This window comes from Anas acuta, chromosome 26, assembly GCF_963932015.1.
Source record: "Anas acuta chromosome 26, bAnaAcu1.1, whole genome shotgun sequence".
Classification (NCBI taxonomy): domain Eukaryota; kingdom Metazoa; phylum Chordata; class Aves; order Anseriformes; family Anatidae; genus Anas; species Anas acuta.
The window spans coordinates 4,727,083-4,745,750 of NC_089004.1; the positions used below are offsets into that span (position 1 = coordinate 4,727,083).

An 18,668-nucleotide genomic window follows, 5' to 3' on the forward strand; every position below is an offset into this window, starting at 1 on the left:
CCCCTCAGGGGATAACCCCACACCCAGCACCCCACACTGCGACCCCTGAGGCCAGGCATGGACCCCGCTCCCACCCCCCTAAGATGGCCGCAGCGCCTCAGGGAGCGGCGCTCCTGTCACAACCCCACAGGCTGTGACCGAGGCCTGGGGGCCGCGGCCGCTTGGGGTCCCCACACCGGGCGCCGTGAGAGGACTTCAGAGGGAATAGAAGGAAAATCCCACTCCCTGGTGCCTAACAAAGCCCCTCGTTCCCTCTGGCTTTCCTAGCGCATGCTTCTCCAGCACCGCGGTGGGGCCAAGCTGTGGAAGTGACTGGTGGCAGGCGGCAGGGACAGTTGCTTTTTATTTCTCTTCTCTCCGTGCCAAATTACACCCAGAACAATTTGTCTTCTTCATTAGTAGTAGTAGCAGTATTTAGTATTTATTATATAGTATCATATAGTGGTTACACGTAGGATTAAATGGTGAGTTTGGGAGGTGCATACACATATGTACACATCTGAGAAGGGATCCACATCCTCAGAGCAACTTACGTGTCACTGCCAGCACTGAACAGGAACAGTTATTTCACTGGAGTTTTCTGTATGTGGTGTACACGATAAATCAGAACTGCACCAAACTGCCTTTACCACCCTTCCTCCCACTAACAATGGAAAATAGCCCACAGTAACTGCTGAGGCAAATAAAGCCAGAATTTATGGATTGGGACTTGTCAATCCTCTCTCATTTTAGATTGTTTTTCAAAGTTCTGATTTCCTATCCAACAACAGTTCCAGTTTCTGAAACAGGTCTTGTAAACTGTTGAAAGATGGGAACTTTTGTTAATCCCATGAATGAAATAGTCTGTAACAGATAACTGCCAAAGAAGAAGTTGTTTAAAAATAGGATTTTCTTCCTTTGTATTTGCCGCTTTTCCATTGCTTCATTACCTAGGGGCAGGATAATGAGACATGACTTCCCTCTCAGAGCAAAGTCTTGGCTAGGAAGTGATTTTCAAGGAAATTAGCACAACTTTCTAATGACGTGAATTAGGCACCAAAGACTGAAGAGAACACACTGTGTGCTAGCACTTTCTTAAACAGCAGTAACTTTATTGCCCACAGATAATGCAAACATTTTCCACACTTGCTGCAATCCAGCAAGTTACCTACTTAACAAGGTTCACAAAAACTAGTTATTTCCGAAGTACCCTATTGTTCTTTGAGCATATTCTCATTTCAGGTGTTTATTATTGCTCAAATCTACAGTCTGGTTGTGATTGGCCACTCAGTCATGAGATATGCAGAATGACAGATGGTACAGCACTTCCAGGAGATCATTTTCAATTAGAAAATATACCTGCTTGTAGGATAGAAAACAATCCAAAATAACAGTATTTGAATTTCTGAGTCCAGACTTTCTTTGGGCACCATACATCAGGATAAACTTTAAAGCAGAACGGAATATCAATAGAAAAAAAAATACTGTACATTGATTTTGAGAAGTAACATCTCAGCACAGATTAAGTGTTCACACTAAGGATGCTGTAGTGTTGTCTAAAATAAACAAACAAAACCAATAAATAGGAAAAATATCACTGATATTACACCAAAGAAAAGCCTTGAAGGCAAAAAAAAATCCATATTACTCCAACACAATTACTCCAAACAGTGTATTATTTATTAACTATAGTTCTTTTACTCTGTTAGAGCACCTCCCCCAAAATGGGGATCTCCTTATTTCTCTCCAACGAGAGCAAGCATCCCTTCTTCTAGAACCAGGTCCTTAAATATAATAAATTGTTGAAGGCAAAGGAGGAAAAGGAAGAAAAAGGCATAGCCAGGACTTCAGCTTGTCTAGTAAAGCATGCCACAGCTGTCAGTATAAAAGCAAGGGACAGGACACCTAGCCGGTATCTTTAGCAAAATAAACACTCTCACTTCACCTCTAAATAGAAGGTGGCTGCACAATTGTTAAATTTCATTTTGTTGCAATTTTCCCCCTCATATCCTGTCTTATAAAGGAATTTGAATTTAAAGGCAACAGTAAACCACACACATATACGTAAAGAGAAAGCTTTGCTCTCCCAAAGTCAGTACATAAAGAAAATCAGAGAGACAACTAATTCCTGGGATATGGGAAAAAAAGGTAAAACTCTTGCATTCTGACTGGGGCACCTTGGTTTTGGCATTCCTGTGGAGTAACACTGCTGTGTATGGGTTTAAAGCACTGGAAGCCACATGAAACAGTGACTAAGAAATGATTTAGTGGGTATTCTCAACAGAAACACTTAGCAGCACAGAAACAGAGGGACCTTCCTTCCCTCGTACACTATAAAATCCTGCTTTACACTAATGTAACACTGCATAATCTCAATTCCACTTGTTAGTGCCAAAAATGATGCATATCTCTTACAGATGGCCAAATTCACAAGCAAAACATTTAAACCAGAAATTGTTTAGTTCTACATTTATTGCAGATATTAAAAGATTAACAATGCTAACATGTTTACTTACACTAAAAAGAAATGTCAGTTATCCAATAACATAAGCAGCTAATGTTACTAGCTAAGCACTACTGCCAATTTGCACGGAACAGAAACTAGCAAATTGCTCTACAAGATTAATGGAGAAAAAAAAAAAAACAAAAAAACAACCAAAAGACAGTAGACACACCACTGAAGTTAGTTAAAATGTTCACTGAAGCTTGCAGTCTTCATGGAAGAGAGCCTGGAACTAAAATAACAGAAAAGAAGCTAGTAAACTTTAAACAAGGCAATGTATCTGCATAACAAACGTTTCACATGTACACGTATTTAAATTTTCAAATCAGAGCTGCCTGCAAAAGCAGGACAAAATATAAGGAAATTCCTTTTGGAAAAGGAGCGTAGGGTCATCTCTTGGTAACACAAGATAAAAGTGGCAAACAGCAACCCACTTTGAGAGCAACACTGGAATCTCAGCACCAATACTGCTCTGCTGATATCTCGTCCAAAATTAAAGTTTGGCACAAGAAAGATAGACCACACTACAGTCATCCAGGGTAGCAGATTAAGATTTTCCCAATGTTCACCTTTATTTTCAAGACAGCATTACACTCTGAATTGCAATCAGAAAGGAAGGTACCATTTTCCAATCTGGATACCAAGTTTTCCCAGATTGGGTAAGCAGGTGTTTAGCAAATGCACCCCAAACGGTACCGTGCCCAACAAACTCGGGTTAAATCAGAGTATCACAGAATGCTGATCTGGGCGAGAGTGGATTTCAATCCAAAGTGAAACTGCACTTTGCCTTGTGCCTTTTTGCAAGGAGTGTAACATATAATCAAGACTGCTTCCAAAATGTGAATGTCAAAGAAGAGGTGAACTGGAAGTTTGCAAGGAAATACAAATCGTGAACAGAAATACTGGCAGCTTCATCAATGAAACTAAAAGAACAGCTTCTGAGTGGATCTGAGAAATAGCTCAGAAGCCAACAATATTGGTTCCAGATTGTCATTCTAAAACAGGCTGTGACTGATAGATCTCCTTTTCGAAACGCTCGAGTTTTTACATTGCATAACTGCTAAACAGGCACAGGAAAGAAAGAGAGGCAGTGAAGAACAAACCCAAATGGGAACTTAACAGGTAAGTGTACACTGCCAAATATCGTAACTGATGAACTTTAAAGTAGCCTGTGGTCCAAAATATTCATGGATTTTAAGTACTTCCAAGTAAAGCCTACGAGAACCCCCTAACCTATCCTTTAATCAAGTTTAATAAACAGATAAACTCATTTGTATTTCTGGCCTTCATGCTTCAGCTTCTTGCAATGTAAAGGTGAAGACACGTGATGCTCATGGAAAAACAACTACCAGCATGATATTTTTCTATACCTGCCATTATGGTTTTATTTACTGATCATGTGCTTCAAAGCAACTTAAAACTGAGTGATCAGAAAATTACACCATGACATGATATTGTTTCTTTTGGTTTCACAGACTCATACTGTAAAGAAAAAAACAAGCTTGCATTTGTAACTAGAACTGGTTGTTACAGGCAAGAAAAGTTTGTTGCTACAGAATGAAAACGAAGACACTCCCTTTCAACCAGCAGGCTTTTTAATAGAGAGAGTATAATTTTGTTCTTTAAACAGCAGGTACAGGCAAGTTGATAACTGAAGAGCACATTTTCTTGCGTATTTGTCAGTTAGAAACTTGAGATGCTGCCACGTTACTGTGGGGTGCTATTAGTGGTGTACCACAAGCTCTTTGCTCTGCAAGAAGCATGATGCAGGATGAAAACATCAGCACTCAATCCTAGTAAGCAGAACATGCGTCAGCTCAAGATAAACTCTTTAAAGAGAATGTCAGTGAAGTAGGTTTTGGTACTGTAACATTCAAGTGAAGACTTTTGACTTGTTTGAGAAAGGAGTATGCTAAAAAGTGTGATATTACATTCTGTCACTTTCAGTAATCCAGTCACAGATCTCTCTCTTATTGATGTGCTAGCCTGAAAAAGATGAATGATTGGACCTTGTGGTAACACTGCTAAAACTTTCATGTCTTCAGAGCTGCTTCACCAAGAAGTTAGGAATTGCTTTTTGTTGAAGCAGAGTAGATTAATCCAGTCTTCTCTTTCAGTATGTTCCGGAATAGTCCCTCAGAATGACAAGCTTTTTGTCTTATTTCCTGGGATTTTTTCCAATCAAGAACTTCTGCAAAACAAATGTTTAATAGAAACAGAAATAACTCTCTGAACTGATGGTCTTAAAAAACTGATGCTCCGCTTCTGATTATCTGACTTCCAAGTATCTTCCTTCAGCATTTTCTGCAGACAAATGGACTGCACCTGGTCATGACTTAAAACTTCTTTGAGAAGGAAAGAGATTACTCAAGAATTTGCTGGACAAGAGCTGCAAATTTGTGTAAATCAAAAATTACACATAAAATATGTACTGCTTGCTTGCTACAATGGAAAACCTTAGCAGCTGAAGTTTTCAAGGAAGAGTTTAGCGTTCTCAGACTCAGATGAACTGAGTTATTCATCCTACACTTATAATATAGAATCCTATATAAAATAAGTACACAGGTAGAGATTCTTCTTGAAATTGGTGTGTAGAGGAAAAGAAACTGCTTTATGCAGACTCCAGAAATGAATCAGAAGATTAGCCCATCAACAAAATGTAGTAAAATATAAACTGGACTGCCTTGCATTAAGATCTGAATTTCTGAGAAGGTTCTTGGCTTCAGAAAGGAACAGAGCTGAAGCAGGCTAGTCATGTTGTTTTGTAGTAAGCCATCTCATCACAAAACAGGCAAACTTGGCCAAAGAGAGAGGTAAACAGGCACTTCCGAGAACAAAATCAGTTGTTTCTTCCTCAGAAGATGACATCCAAGTTGTTAGCTTGCACAATTAAATACAAGACTAACTTTAACCTTGGAAAATGTTTTAATACATTAGCGTTCAAGTCCACTACTACAGAACAAATTGTTCTTCATACTGGCATACTCTGCTGAAGATCTTTCACACAGCAGCCTTTGCATATCCATGCACTTTCTAGTGAGCGAGTCTCTTTATGTCATACCTAGAAAGTAAGATTTGGGGTAATTCAGCAGTTCAAGGTAGGGCTGGATTTTCTTGAAACGTTAAGGAGCCAGATAAACCCATGGAAACAACCATATTTTCTTGGTAAGGGAAGACTAAAAAAAAAAATAATGGTATTTTAATCTTTGCAGGAATTCACAAACCAGACTTGCCCATTGCACATACCTATTTACTTGCTCTTTTCTGCCTGTACATTTGTATCATTCTTTGACGGAAAACATCAAATGCATCTTCTTTATTTTCTTCCCCTGCAACACCCAAGCCCTCCCCTGCAGAGGTAGCACCCCTAGGGAGTAAAATGAATAGTTAGAACACACTGTTTCCGTTACATTTGACAATGTGCAGAAGAGATCTTAACAATACCTTCCAACAGACACAATTTGAGTGGAAAGTACCTCTGCTTCACTTGGGGGGAGGAAGAGAGCAAAGGCTTGGTACCTGACATACCAGATCAACTATAAAATAATGCCCACCTCCCGTTACACATGCAAACACCCACTAGAAGAAAATGTTCCTACCATATTAAGGGAACAGCATAGATAGAATCATCTAACAGATCAAATTCTTACATGAATTTTTGTATTAACCACTTTATTCATGGCAGATAGGATTCTCTGTTGAAAAGATGGTGAAAATTGCCTCGTTTCTTACAATTCAAAAACTGCAGAAGTCAGAGACATTGAGGAGTAAGTAGGAAACACCACTAACTCTGCATGAAAGATGAAATTTTTACCAAGGGAACATAATGCTGCTTGCCTGAGATTTCTAGTACCCCAAGCAAGCTGAAGTCTTGCACAACAGACACCACAGACAAAACCTGGAGGTCCTGCCCTTTCAAGAAAAAAAAGTCATTAACTCATCTCTCTTCATCCAAACTTGCCAACAGAAGCAGACGGGTCTCAACTATATCAAAACAGCTTTTTACCCTGGAAGCAGATGGGAGAGGATGACCCACAAGAACGCAGAGACACAAATAATTAACAAAAACATCTCTTTCTCCAGGCTATTTGCATAGGCCATACCCATTACCAAGCTAAGATTAATGAAAACTCTGCCACAGGAATGGAACCCCGTGCCAGCTTTATCCTCCAGGTCAGTTACGTAAGTGTTACCTATTAGAGATTTCATTACACGAAGTAGGAAAAACTTCTCAGATTGCCCCATGTAATGAAATTAATCTGAGAATCTTAGAGAAAAATGGTTCTTATCTAAGTTCTGTAATAACAGGTCCACTTAAGCCAAGTAGGTTGTTGTGCAAGTCTAAAAGAACATTCAAAGGCTCTGAGAAGGAAATTCAACTTTACAGTCCACAGCAGAAATCCTGGATGCTCTTTTTATTTCTGAATGGTACTTGAGTCTGACATTGCGGCTGTATGAACAAGTAAAGTCACATTTTAAATTACATTTAGAAGTAAAGCCCCTAAAAGATCCTCTTGATTTCTTGGTCTAATGAAGGCCTATTGTTCCCACAATATGCTCCCTGCATTTAAGGCCTTCCCAAAAAGAATTCGACAGCTTACAGAATACCAAATACCTTATATATACACACTCTTAAAACACTTATTTGAACTTTTTTTTTTTTTAAGAGCATGAATTCTTTGAAGCAGACACCTCATTTGCTGCTTCCATTACATAATGGCTGCTTCATACTTCCAATTAGAAAGAATGCTTTTTTTTGTTGATGGTTACACTATAGTTCCTCTTCTAGGCTACTTTCAGAATAAAGAAACTAATCAAAGACATAAGATAATTACTCACTGGAATGTCTATTCCACAACAGTGTTCTGCCTTTAAGTGGGTGTGTTTTGTTTTTTTCTTTGTTTTGGTTTTAGGATGCCTCTTGAACTATAGAATGGGCCATAATTTTTCCAATAAAAACGAGCCTCAGGTTCCACTAACAACTGATGTGCCTCCATGTATCAATTTTAGATACCAGCATTATATAATGATCAAGATAAGCTCTATGCTGGGATTGGAGTGGCTACGATTATTAATCCTTCCCGTTTTGCTCAGAGGAGATAAGACAGCACATGGACTTTTAAACAAGTCATCAGTAGAAGAGCTGGGAGGAGAAATGGGGAGGAAAGTGTACAGGCTACAGGTTGCTAAGTGAAAAAAAAACAACAGCACTGTATCAAAGCAACAAACAAGGGAATGCAAAATGTTAAGTTGCACTGGTTTCATTCTCACTGAGAATGTATTGTCCACAGAATGACTTCAGCTGGAAAGTAAAGAGAGGTAGACACCGTGAAAACAGTCAGATATGGACTTACCTCTTTGTTACAGAAAAAGTAACCAAGTTTTTGTAAGGCGTACAGAAAGCAGACCTTCACTACTTTGGAAAAACAGTATTTTCATATACTAAAAATGCAGTTCTTAACCACAGACAGAAACTTTTAGAATGTGAGGGACTAACTGTCAGATAAGCTACAATTAGCCTACGATTAGCTGTGCAGCAAGACTTGTGCTTTAGAAATGAAATAAAATTACTATTATCTTTGGTCCCAACAAGTTCTGAAGTTAAGAACCCGAGGCTCTAACATTTGTGATCACCAGACAGCCATAGGAGAGGTGCACTGCTCTGTCATTGTCCATTTGCTGCAGATAAAAGATCGATGGAAAATACAGTAATGGCCACGAGACCACAGGGAGCCGTTAAGGAGAAAGGAAAACAAACAACTGGAAGTATGCCACCAATTAAAATGACCAATACTGTGAAAAGCATGAAAAGAAAATAGAAATCCCTGCAGAAACCAGAATGTTAACCCACAAACTATATGCATGGACTTGAGAGCTTAGCAGATGGGTTTAGATAGAAATAAATTGATTCTGCCTCCTTATTCAGTCAGAGAGTTGAAGGAGATATTATTCGTTCTCTGTGCTGGCAGCAGTGGACACTGGATACAGCAACTTTAAAAGACAAAACGAAGATTCAAAAACAAAACTACACTTAAAAGGAAAAAACACACTTACCTTGCAGGTGCACTTACCTCTTTCAGCACACAGTGGAATGCATCACGTATTTACAGTGAAAATATTTTTGTTGCCTACATCTAGGGAGTACTGTTTATAATATTCCTAAAATCTATTTATGTGTTATGTATGTACCTAGCACGGCAGCAAGGAGATTCCCAGGATAATACTAGGTGTAAAAAAATAAATAAATACACCAAACAAAACACCTCCTGAATAACAGAGGCACCCAGGTATCTTTAGAAGTGTCCACACCCTGCAGCATTCACACTGCAGCCTTCAGTGATGTCAAATTGCACAGCAAGGAACAGCCACCTTCCAGACCACACTTTGCCCAGCCTGGCCAGAAAAATGCGTGGAGTCTCCACGCTCAACTTTGCTGAGGCCAGAGGCCAACATCAAGAAGGAAACAAAACACGGAACTGGCCACATCAAGGTGGGTTAGATTAAAATAGTTGCTACCAGAATCCCAGCCTTTTTCACAGCTGTCAGATTTCTGTATTTTGTTCCCATTACATACACTTTTACAGGCTCTCTGATTCCTTTTCCTCGTGTACCCAGGCCATGTCCTTCTTGCCAGCCCATCTTCTGAAGCATCTGGAAACCTACATTCCTGTTTGTCAGTTTCTTGTGTGAAAATTCTAAATCTTTTGGTTTCTGTGGGGAGGAAAAAAAATTTAAAAAGATTTTGTTGTTAGTATAGAGGAAGATAATATATTAAAAATTAATCCCCCCCAAAAGCGTATAAACTAATTGTCTTTAAGATTCTGGAAATGCAAAATTATGTTTTAAGCAGCACTTCCTGTAGCCACACAAAAAAGTCTGAGAGTAAACATCTGTATTGCTAGTTTACCAAAAAAATTATATACATACATATATATATATATATATATATATTTTGGGTTCAGAATCTGTTTAATTACATTATTAAAATAGAGTACACTTTCATATTTTAAACGGTAGTTATGTTGTTTTGTTTTTTTTATTAACAACCACTAAACGATCTAATGACTGAATCCATACTACAAATACAGCAGCAGGCAAATGGTATTTCATTAAATGTTCTAAAAAAATTACATTTTCCAGACAGCAATGCACTCCTTTCTTTCTTAACACACAGCTATTCAATAGTGCTTTAATCATAGAATGTTTAATTTCGACAGAGGACAAGATAACAGGAGTCATGGCTCTCTTCAGATTTAGTCTTTTTGAGAACCAGGCTTTTACGATTTTAATTTGAATTTTTGACAATAACACATTTTCAGAGGCTATTTCCTATAAAGACAGTTGATTCTCAGAATGCAACAGCAAACCAGAAGAGTTCTTTACCTTCTTCTTCTTTGTAACTGGGCAACCACGAGGCCTATCATAAGCAATTCTGACAGGTTCGTGCACTGCAAGTCAAATCAAAGACAAGAATCAGCTGTAAAGAAAACCAATTTTAATATAGAATTCAAAAAGTACATGCTCAAGTGGAACTCTAACTCAATGCCTTGGCCTAAGGCCAGAATCATCAAGAAAGATCAAAATGAAAAAAAAAACACCACCCAACGACAACAACAACAAAGAGTCAGACAACTCCCCTCTGCCCCCCAAACTACATAAAAAAAAGGAGAATCAAGTGCATTCATGCATAGAGTTTGGGATATATCTTGCCAGCAATACACTGATGGATGATAAGGACTTTAGGCCTTCCTTTTCCATGAGCTTCTGTAATACTCTGACAGAAAATTCAGACTGGACCTATATAGGGTTATTGTATATCATTTTCATATCACAAATGACAGCCTTCACCAATAAATATCATTACACAGAGAAAACACATTTGTTAAAGCAGCTGCAGAGCACATATGATCAGCTTTAAGCTACTTATCTCTCAATTTTTAGGATATCATGACCCACCTCCCTGCTGTGGCTGTATTGACAAAATTTAGCAGGCCAATCCAAAGTCTAAATATATTTATAGAGTTGTCAGATACTCAAAATGTGTTCAGTGCTATACTTAGGCCTGTTAAACCTGTCATACACTGATGAACTGAAACCTGCAAAAATTACTACTGTGGGTTTTTTAAGCCCCAGAAAAAAGATAACATTCACATACATCAGAGGTAACTGAGGAATGATGTTTTACGCAGGTAATCTCTATCTCAAATAACAAAGTTTGCTATTATGCCACAATACAAAAAAAAGTCACACCATTTATTCAGAATTTCCTTTTCCATCTCAAGTGAACACTGTGTTCATTTTTGTTAATCTTTCAGCCAATAACAATCGGTAACAAAGTACATAAAAGGCACAAATTCTGTACTGATATGCACAAAACTTACTTGTAGCACTCACCTTTTGGTTCTTCTATGAGGCATATCCTTTTAGAGGCAGGAATCATACCGACTTTCAGAGACTTGCTGCTGATTCGTTTGCGGGGAAATAAAGTACCAGGAGCAGGAGTTGATGCCTGTGTTGACAGATTTGGTATAGCACCATCAGATGATGTAGCTAGCTGCTTTTCACCTGTTGAAATTTCCTCTCCTGTCTTGGAAATCAACTCTTCAGCAAGGTTTTCCGCACTTCTACCTGCTGAGATATCATCCTCTTCTCCCTCCTCTGCTTGCTCGATTTCTTCCAAAGGTTGAGAAATATCCTCCTCAAACTCAGCTTCCTCCTCATTGTCTTCCTCCTCTTCTTCATCTTCCTCCTCCTCTTCTGAAATATCCAAATTTCTCTCTTCAGGTTTAGCATTTTCCCCAGCATCGGTTGCTTCTGGCACAGCACTGAAGTTGATAGATGGACATAACTCATAGACTTTCATTCGGTAAAACTTGAAAGCAGAACTGCTACGATCCTGTAGAAACCTGGACAAAAATTACAGTGAAAACTAATATCAGTAAGATTTTCTTATCTACAAGCAAGATACTATAAATAAATCTCTTATTAGCTTTTTGAATAGTCATTCCAGATGTTTTTGAAGAACTGTAGGATTCCCCTACAACATGTGCTAAGTACAGCAGTCATTCTCCTTAGCTCTTAAGAGGTGTGGTTCCCAAATTGCATTGTGAAGAATTTAGTACAATTATCTTCATTATGCAGATGGACAAACTAAGACAAAAAGCTAGCTCTAGATCACCCAGAAGGCAAACAGCAGACCCCAGAAGAGAATTCAGGCCTTCCAAATTTCAGTTATGTGGTGTATGTAGAAATAGATTTATTGATTCTGAGGGAGACAGAAAAAACAACAGGGCTCCAATTTTGTTGGCACAGTACAACTAGAAGTGAAAGATCTGTGCTAATTTATGCTGGGGCACATAGGCCATTGTAATCAAAGCCTCATTTAAAAGAAAAAATAAAAAAGATTGAAAACACTTTTGGCAGAACACTTATTTCAAGATGCAAGCTGACTACTTAGGATACAAAAGAAAAAGAATAAATATTTCAGTATACGTGCATTTTGGAGAAATGATTTTCTTTCTTAGTTATTTTGGACATTTACCATTAATAGAGGTGCTGAACAGGACAAGAGGAAGTATTGCTCAAAATCCTCCATCCCTAAACATATCAAATAAAAGCATGCGTGTCAAAAAAATAATAAAAGGAAATCTCACTTTAAAAATCGTTTAGCTATATTTTGATTTTTCTTACTGGTCAGACAGATAAACGTGTAGGTTACTCACCACAGATCTGGGTTATCTGCACTGTTGTCTATGCTGAACTGCTCAATTTCTGGTCCTACCTGAGCAACAAACTTGGCAAGCTTCTCAGCAGTTTCCATCGTTTTAGCATCCACTGCAGAAAACAGAACACTCCTTATCTACAGAGCCGTACAAAACCTACATCACTGGAAGGTCAGCACAGTTTAGAACTATCTGCTTTCACAGAACAAATGATGATTAGAATTTCCAGTTTAATTTGCAGTTTAAAATCTAATCCTGAACTGTCACTTACCATCAGGAAACTGAGAGGGCAACGGTAGGAAAAGTTCAGATGGTGCCAATAAATCCTCAGAATCCACCTTTTCTTCTGCTGGCAGAGGGGCCTCTGAACTGGTGGAACATTGCAAAGATGAAGTTGCATCAAGAGAAGAATTCTTCTCAGATGTGTTGGTTTCTGACATAGAAGGTTTTGATTCGACTGAACTCTGAAGATGCTTGTCCTGGTGTTTCAGCATTGTGCCAGCTGAAAGCACGGTCTGTGTCCCTATGGTTGCTCTCCTCACCTTCCTTCCTCGAATTCCATGTTGTGCAATAATTCCCAGCCTTTTCCTTTTAAATAGCCTTCTCTTAATACTTGCGACTTTCCTGGCATACAACATAGCTCTGACCGATTCTGTTGCAGCATCTTCTAGTGTTCTGCCCTCACCACCTGCCTCTTTTCCCAATGATGTCCGTCTCTGCACCTCTGATAACTTCAGCCTGTAGTACTTGTATTCTAGACTATCTTCATCAGACAAGAACCTAAATAAAAAGAAAATTATACACATAAAACAAAGCCTAAACCTGAAAGCCTAAGAGGCAACTTCATTTCGAAAGCAACAAGTAAATATAAAGTATGCCAAGCAAATAAATGATGGAAGGTTTTGACATAAATCTGTTGGCTTGTAATTAATCAGCTATGCTGCAATTCACACATGGAGCGACACTGTCATATTAAAAGATTATTACACTTGGAAGCATCTCAGCTTTCATTTTCCAACATTACTTGTAGAACGCTAGTAAGTCTGAAATGTTACTATATATTTATTTTAACCGCATTCGTTTAATATTTTCACCTTGTAAATGTAAATCATTTTGAGTACCTTGAACTTGGATTGACATACAGTCATTCTTGACAGATCAAAAGGAACGAGGTCTACTACACAAAACAGGAGCAAGAGGACAATTTCCAGGGACATTAGGAAGCACGCAGATTTCCAAATAATCTAGTTAAATATACAACAGGCTTTGATCTTACACCCGTTGAATAAAATAGTGAATTTAATGAAATATAATCCAAATACCTTCAGGAGAGCAAAGCAGTAGCAGGGCATACTGTTCAAACACACCTACCAGTATTCAGGACTGTTCTTTTGAGCATTTCTCTCTTTGGCAGACAAGGTTCCCGAAACAATGCTGTTCACTAGCTGTTCAATTGTCTCTACAATTTTCCGATCAGCTCGCTGGGGGACTGTAGGAAGAAATAAAATGCAGCCATTGAGTTATTTTCATCGACAGGGTATGAATACATCACCTTTGTTATTCTTTGGCATATTGACATTTGCGATTTTTCAACGTATTGGCACAAAAAATGCCCGCTCTTGGTACTGAAAGAAATTAAGGAGAATTAACAAAGTAAGTCCCATTCGAGCACTACTCTGAAAGGGGTTAGTTGCAAATTATTAGTCACTTGGTGTCTGTGTTGCAAGACCTCACTGCAAAAGTATCCAAAATTCAATTAGGGAAGAGCAGATGAGTACAGTCATGGCTAGGAATGCTTTAGACAGGATGAACTGGCCTAAGACAGCAGGAAAAATGGCATTCCTATAGATTTTATGTAAACAACTTAAAAATATGGGCCTGCATCTGATAAAACTGGTAATGGTAATGTCTCGGACTCTGCTTATATGCCAATATTTATTCTGTAACATAGCCAGCTGCAGGTGTGGTCATGGCCTATCAGGAAGATGTGATGTTAGAGGATAGGGCAGCTGAGGTAGCCAAATTGTGCCAGCTGAAAGCACAGTCTGTGTCCCTAGGTTGCTCCCCTCACCTTCCTTCCTCAAATTCCATGTTGTGCAATAATGCACGAGGTGAAAATCCTTGAGTTGAAACATTCATGCATGTGGGAGAGGGCAGGAAGGGGATGTACTTTCATCTGTACAGCCTGGCACAGAACTGGAAGTGATAGCTACAGCAGACAAAATTTCCTGCCTCAGCACTGCTAGGGATTTACATGGAGTTCCCAGAATTTGGAATTCCTGACCTAGTAAAGCCATAAAAGATACGAGATGAAGCAGTAGTGACAAATAAAGCAATTATGAAGCAATTATGTACTGCGAGGCATTCTACAACCGTTCACTCACTTGTAACTTGAGTGTCAGGAGGGGGATTTTGAAGCTGCACTGTGGACTCTGCTTCAGCTTTTTTCATCTGAATTGGATATCCGCTTTTCTCTAACCAAGCCTTCAAGTTTTCAATGTACTCTCTTCCAAACAACATGGAATCATCGAAATTGGGGAATAGTGTCGGTGCTGGAGCCATTTCCTGGAGCCCTACAGCTTCAAGTATTTTCTCTTGCCTGAAAACAGATGCTAACGCGAAGGTCTGACCCAGAAGTGCTAAAGACTTACGACAAAGAGAAACAGTGGTCTCAAAAGCACTTGCCATTACTCTGGGGTTACCAAAACCACTGGTCTTAATGCTTAACTCGTAAGCATTGCAGGCCATGAGCAGAGGTGTAACACCTTTTAGCAGGCGGTCTTGTAGCCTCATTATATATTTATCAAAAGGTTTTATTATTTCAAAGAAGCAGTTCTTTGTTTTCACAGCACCCTTGTCCAACAGCATATTTAAAAATTCATTGTCCACCTTGGGAGTTTTCAAAGCAGCATGTTGTAAACTCCTGATAGTGTAGAAACAGTAATCTCTGTGTTCTGGCTTGAGGGAGCATTTGAACGAAGCAAGCATTTTCGCACAGGTTTCTGTCTCCAGCTCAAAGAGAGCTCCGAAGAGCCGGGAAAATTCCGCATCGTTTTTTATGGCGTGAAATCCAGCCCACTTTATGATTTGTATTCCAAACGTTGAGAAAATGTCAGACTTGTCCACAAGATCAAAATTGAGATTTCTAAAAACGTGCGCAGGCTTTGGAAGCCTGAGAATAGGTCTCTGGGCTGTTAGAGCTGGCCTTTGAATAGGGCGCTGGAGAGGCACTGGCCTCAGGTTAGGGCGTTCAGCAATTTCTGGCAGTTGATCAGGTTGCACAGCTGGGTTCTGCTCAGGGCCTGGCTGCAGTTTTTTCATGTTCCACTTCTTTAGGGGAGCTTTGATATCTGCTTTGAATATTTTCGTTTTAGCAGCGCCCCTCGCAATACGTTTTCCTCGCAGAACTCTGCCCCTGCCAATGTTGCCCCTCCGCACCGGGGGTCGGAACTCGCTGTCAGACTGAATCACAAACTCCACCTCGTAATCCTGGCTTTCCATGTTGCCATACTCATCTTCCATGAGTCCCGGCGATCTAAAATCACCTAAAATATCCGCAGAACTAAAGTCAGCTTCATGCGGTCCAGTGGATTCCCAAGAGTCGGGATGCCCGTAGTCCTGGTCGTGAGAAGCCAGGTTCCCAAACTCCCGGTCGTGAGCCGCGGGGTGCCCGTACTCCTGATCGTGAGAGGCCGGGTGCCCGTACTCCCGGTCGCGAGATGCTGGGCGCCCATACTCCCGATCATGCGTAGCCGGGCGCCCATATTCCCGGTCACGAGCTGCTGGGCGGCCAAATTCCCGTTCTCGAGATGCTGGGTGGCCAAACTCTCGGTCACGAGTCACCGGGCGGCCGTATTGTTCGTGGTAATAGTTCTCTTTCCTAATGAGAGGGCTCGCAGCTCTGTAAGAAGGTCCCGGGAACTCATCTCTAGGGTCTTCACTCCATTCATCATGGGGATGGTGCTGGGCATTGTCGTATCGTCCATCATCGTGGAAATTGTCTTCGTATCTTGGTCTTGGGACAGGCCTTGAATGAGCTGCAATGATAAAAACAGAAATACGCTGATGCACTGAAGTAGTCTTAGGAAAAAAATATATAATAGGCACATTTAGACGCTTGCAGAGTCGATGTACCAAAACTTTTGAAGAACAGTGTGCATCCCGAACTTTAGGACAGCCCTGTTTGCTTTTCTATATCCATTAAACAACTCGTAATATGTAAAAAGCAACAAATGACCCAAAATGCCTATGTGTACATTGCAAAACAATTTATTAAATCCTCTTCTGCTCTTGTTAAAGCTGAAATACAAGTTCTGCTAGAAAGCCTCTTTTCTACTCGATCACAACTTTCTCAGTCTAGGAAGATTCCAATATTGTGTGAATAATGCTTCTACTGAGACCTCTCTGGTGTAAAAAAATCAGAAGCTCTGTTCTCACACTGAATGCCAGGATTCCGCAGCTGAACAGAAGATATTTTCTACAAATTCATACGCAATCATCTGAGATAACATTGCAGGCAGAAATACTAGAATTTCCTGTACGGTATCCAGGAATCCCAAATGTGGAACTTAAATTCAGAAGGCAAAAGATTAAGTATTTAAAAGAAGTAATTCCTTTGAAGCTAAGATAACTTAAAGAAAACAGATCTCGTTTTAAAACACCCAGCTTTGTATGAATGTAATCCATGTTATTTACCTAGACATTTTAAATATGAAATTTAGGAGACAAAAGAATTTGCAGATGTTTTGTATGCATTCCCTAAATTAAAATCCCACTTTTAGTTTTTTTTTTTTTTTTTTTTTCTCTAAAAAAAACACAAAATACAAAGATTCAAAAGCCTCAAATGCACTCCTACATTTATTTAACTTATCAGACATCAACAGAATTCCACCCTGCAGTGATGTCTCTGGAGACCGCCCTGAAATTGGACCCACTCTCAGATGCAGCCCAAACAGAATTCCTTTGTTTAAAATTCGGGTTTTGCCTGGAATTTGCACTCCACATTAAAATAGTGTTAGCCATACCAAGCCATTAGCCTCTAAAATGGAAATGGATGTGGAAAAACACCAGCACGAGTCCACGTTTCAGGCAAATACGCCTAAGCAGCAGCCAAGAAATCGAAGAGAGCTATCGCCACGGCAGCCGCTGTAATCCACGGCACGTCATGCCTGGGTTCCTTTACCTTTAAAATGATGGATTGTGTCGTCTATAGCGTCAGTCCGCTCCATGCGATACCTCTTAACTTTGTCCTGCACCACAGCATCAAACGTCTCCCGTGTGATCCGCCGAGAGGCCATTTTTCCCCCTGTAGCAAAACAGCACAATGCGGTCCCTGACCGGGGCACGGCCGCCGGAGAGATCCTCCCGCTGCCGGCACATTCCGGGCGCCCACCGGGTTCAGCCAAGGCGGATTCCCGAGAGTGCCTGGTGGCAGCAGCTCCTCCCTCAGTCCCCCCCTCCCCAACCCTCTCAGCTCTCCCCTCAGCCCCCTCATCTTCCCCTCAGCCCCCTCCTCAGCACCCTTTCTCAGCCCCCTTATCTTCCCCCTCAGCCTGTCTTCAGCTGCCTCATCTTCCCCTCAGCCCCTTCATCTTCCCCCCTCAGCCCCCTCATCTTCCTCCTCAGCCCCCTCATCTTCCCGTCAACCCCTTCTCAGCCCCCCATCTTCCCCCTCAGCACCTCTTTAGCTCCCTCATCTTCCCCTCAGCCCCCTCAGCTCCCTTCTCAGCCCCCTCATCTTCCCCCTCAGCCCCTTCATCTTCCTCTCATCTCCCCTTCTCAGCCCCTCTTTAGCCCCCTCATCTTCCCGTCAACCCCTTCTCAGCCCCTCATGTTCACCCTCAACCCCCATTTTCCCCCTCAACCCCCATTTTCCCCCTCAGCCCCTTCATCTTCCTCTCATCTCCCCTTCTCAGCCCCCTCATCTTCCCCCTCAGCCCCTCTTCAGCCCCCTCACCTTCCCCCTCAGCCCCTTCATCTTCCCCCTCATCTCCCCTTCTCAGCCCCTCTTCAGCCCCCTCACCTTCCCCTCAGCCCCCTCATCACCCCCTCAGCCCCTTCTCAGCCCCCTCAGCCCCTTCTCAGCCCCCCCCATCTCCCTTCAGCCCCCTCCCACCCCCCCCTCGCCCAACCTGAGGCGAAGCCCGGCGTGAGGGGGGGGCAACACCCGCAACCACCACCACCACCACCTCCCGCCCTCCTCACCCCTCAGCGGGCCCCCCCCGGGCCCTGGCAGCCCGCCGCCCCTCTCGGAGGCCCCGTGAGGAGGGGAGGCCCCGCCCCGCCCCGCGACCCGCCCCGCCGGGCCCCGGCCCTGCCCTCACCGAGGCGGCGGCGCCCCCCGCCCGGCCCCGCACCCCCCCCCCCTCCCCTCCGCCCGGGAGCCTCCCAGCATCCCCCGCGCTCCTCCCCCCTCCCCCGCCCCCTCCCCTCTGCCTGTGGCGGCTCCCGCACACTGCGCCTGC

At 41.5% G+C, this 18,668-nt stretch overlaps 1 protein-coding gene across 10 annotated transcripts; it reads right to left on the bottom strand.

Moving 5' to 3' along the window:
• Positions 1–1,070: 1,070 nt before the first annotated feature.
• Positions 1,071–18,543, bottom strand: SUGP2 (SURP and G-patch domain containing 2). 10 transcript variants are annotated; one of them, XR_011090014.1, is made up of 12 exons: positions 18,409–18,543; positions 17,387–17,509; positions 14,589–16,241; positions 13,576–13,693; positions 12,476–12,984; positions 12,205–12,316; positions 10,877–11,388; positions 9,866–9,930; positions 9,057–9,193; positions 5,729–5,849; positions 5,544–5,658; positions 1,071–2,714 (listed from the first exon to the last, which is right to left on the bottom strand). XR_011090014.1 is itself a non-coding variant. In XM_068661312.1 (11 exons), the coding sequence occupies exons 2-10, from the start codon at positions 17,499–17,501 to the stop codon at positions 5,568–5,570; spliced, it is 3,312 nt and encodes a 1,103-aa protein (XP_068517413.1). In that variant the 5' UTR covers positions 17,502–17,509; positions 18,409–18,543; the 3' UTR covers positions 1,071–2,714; positions 5,544–5,567. The 10 variants fall into 10 exon arrangements, 8 of the variants coding, with proteins under 8 accessions (XP_068517413.1, XP_068517412.1, XP_068517410.1 ...); XR_011090013.1 differs by having other exon boundaries at positions 1,071–4,673; XM_068661312.1 differs by lacking the exon at positions 5,729–5,849.
• Between the last annotated feature and the right edge of the window lie 125 nt (positions 18,544–18,668).

Bases quoted from the DNA above. Each gene is read 5' to 3' on its own strand.
- SUGP2 (XM_068661309.1), bottom strand. From the start codon at position 17,501: ATGGCCTCTCGGCGGATCACACGGGAGACGTTTGATGCTGTGGTGCAG. The intron at 9,931-10,876 runs GTGAGTGCTACA...TTTGACTTGCAG, and splicing joins CCTCATAGAAGAACCAAAAG to TGCACGAACCTGTCAGAATT. The intron at 9,194-9,865 runs GTAAAGAACTCT...TCCTCCCCACAG, and splicing joins CAGTTACAAAGAAGAAGAAG to AAACCAAAAGATTTAGAATT.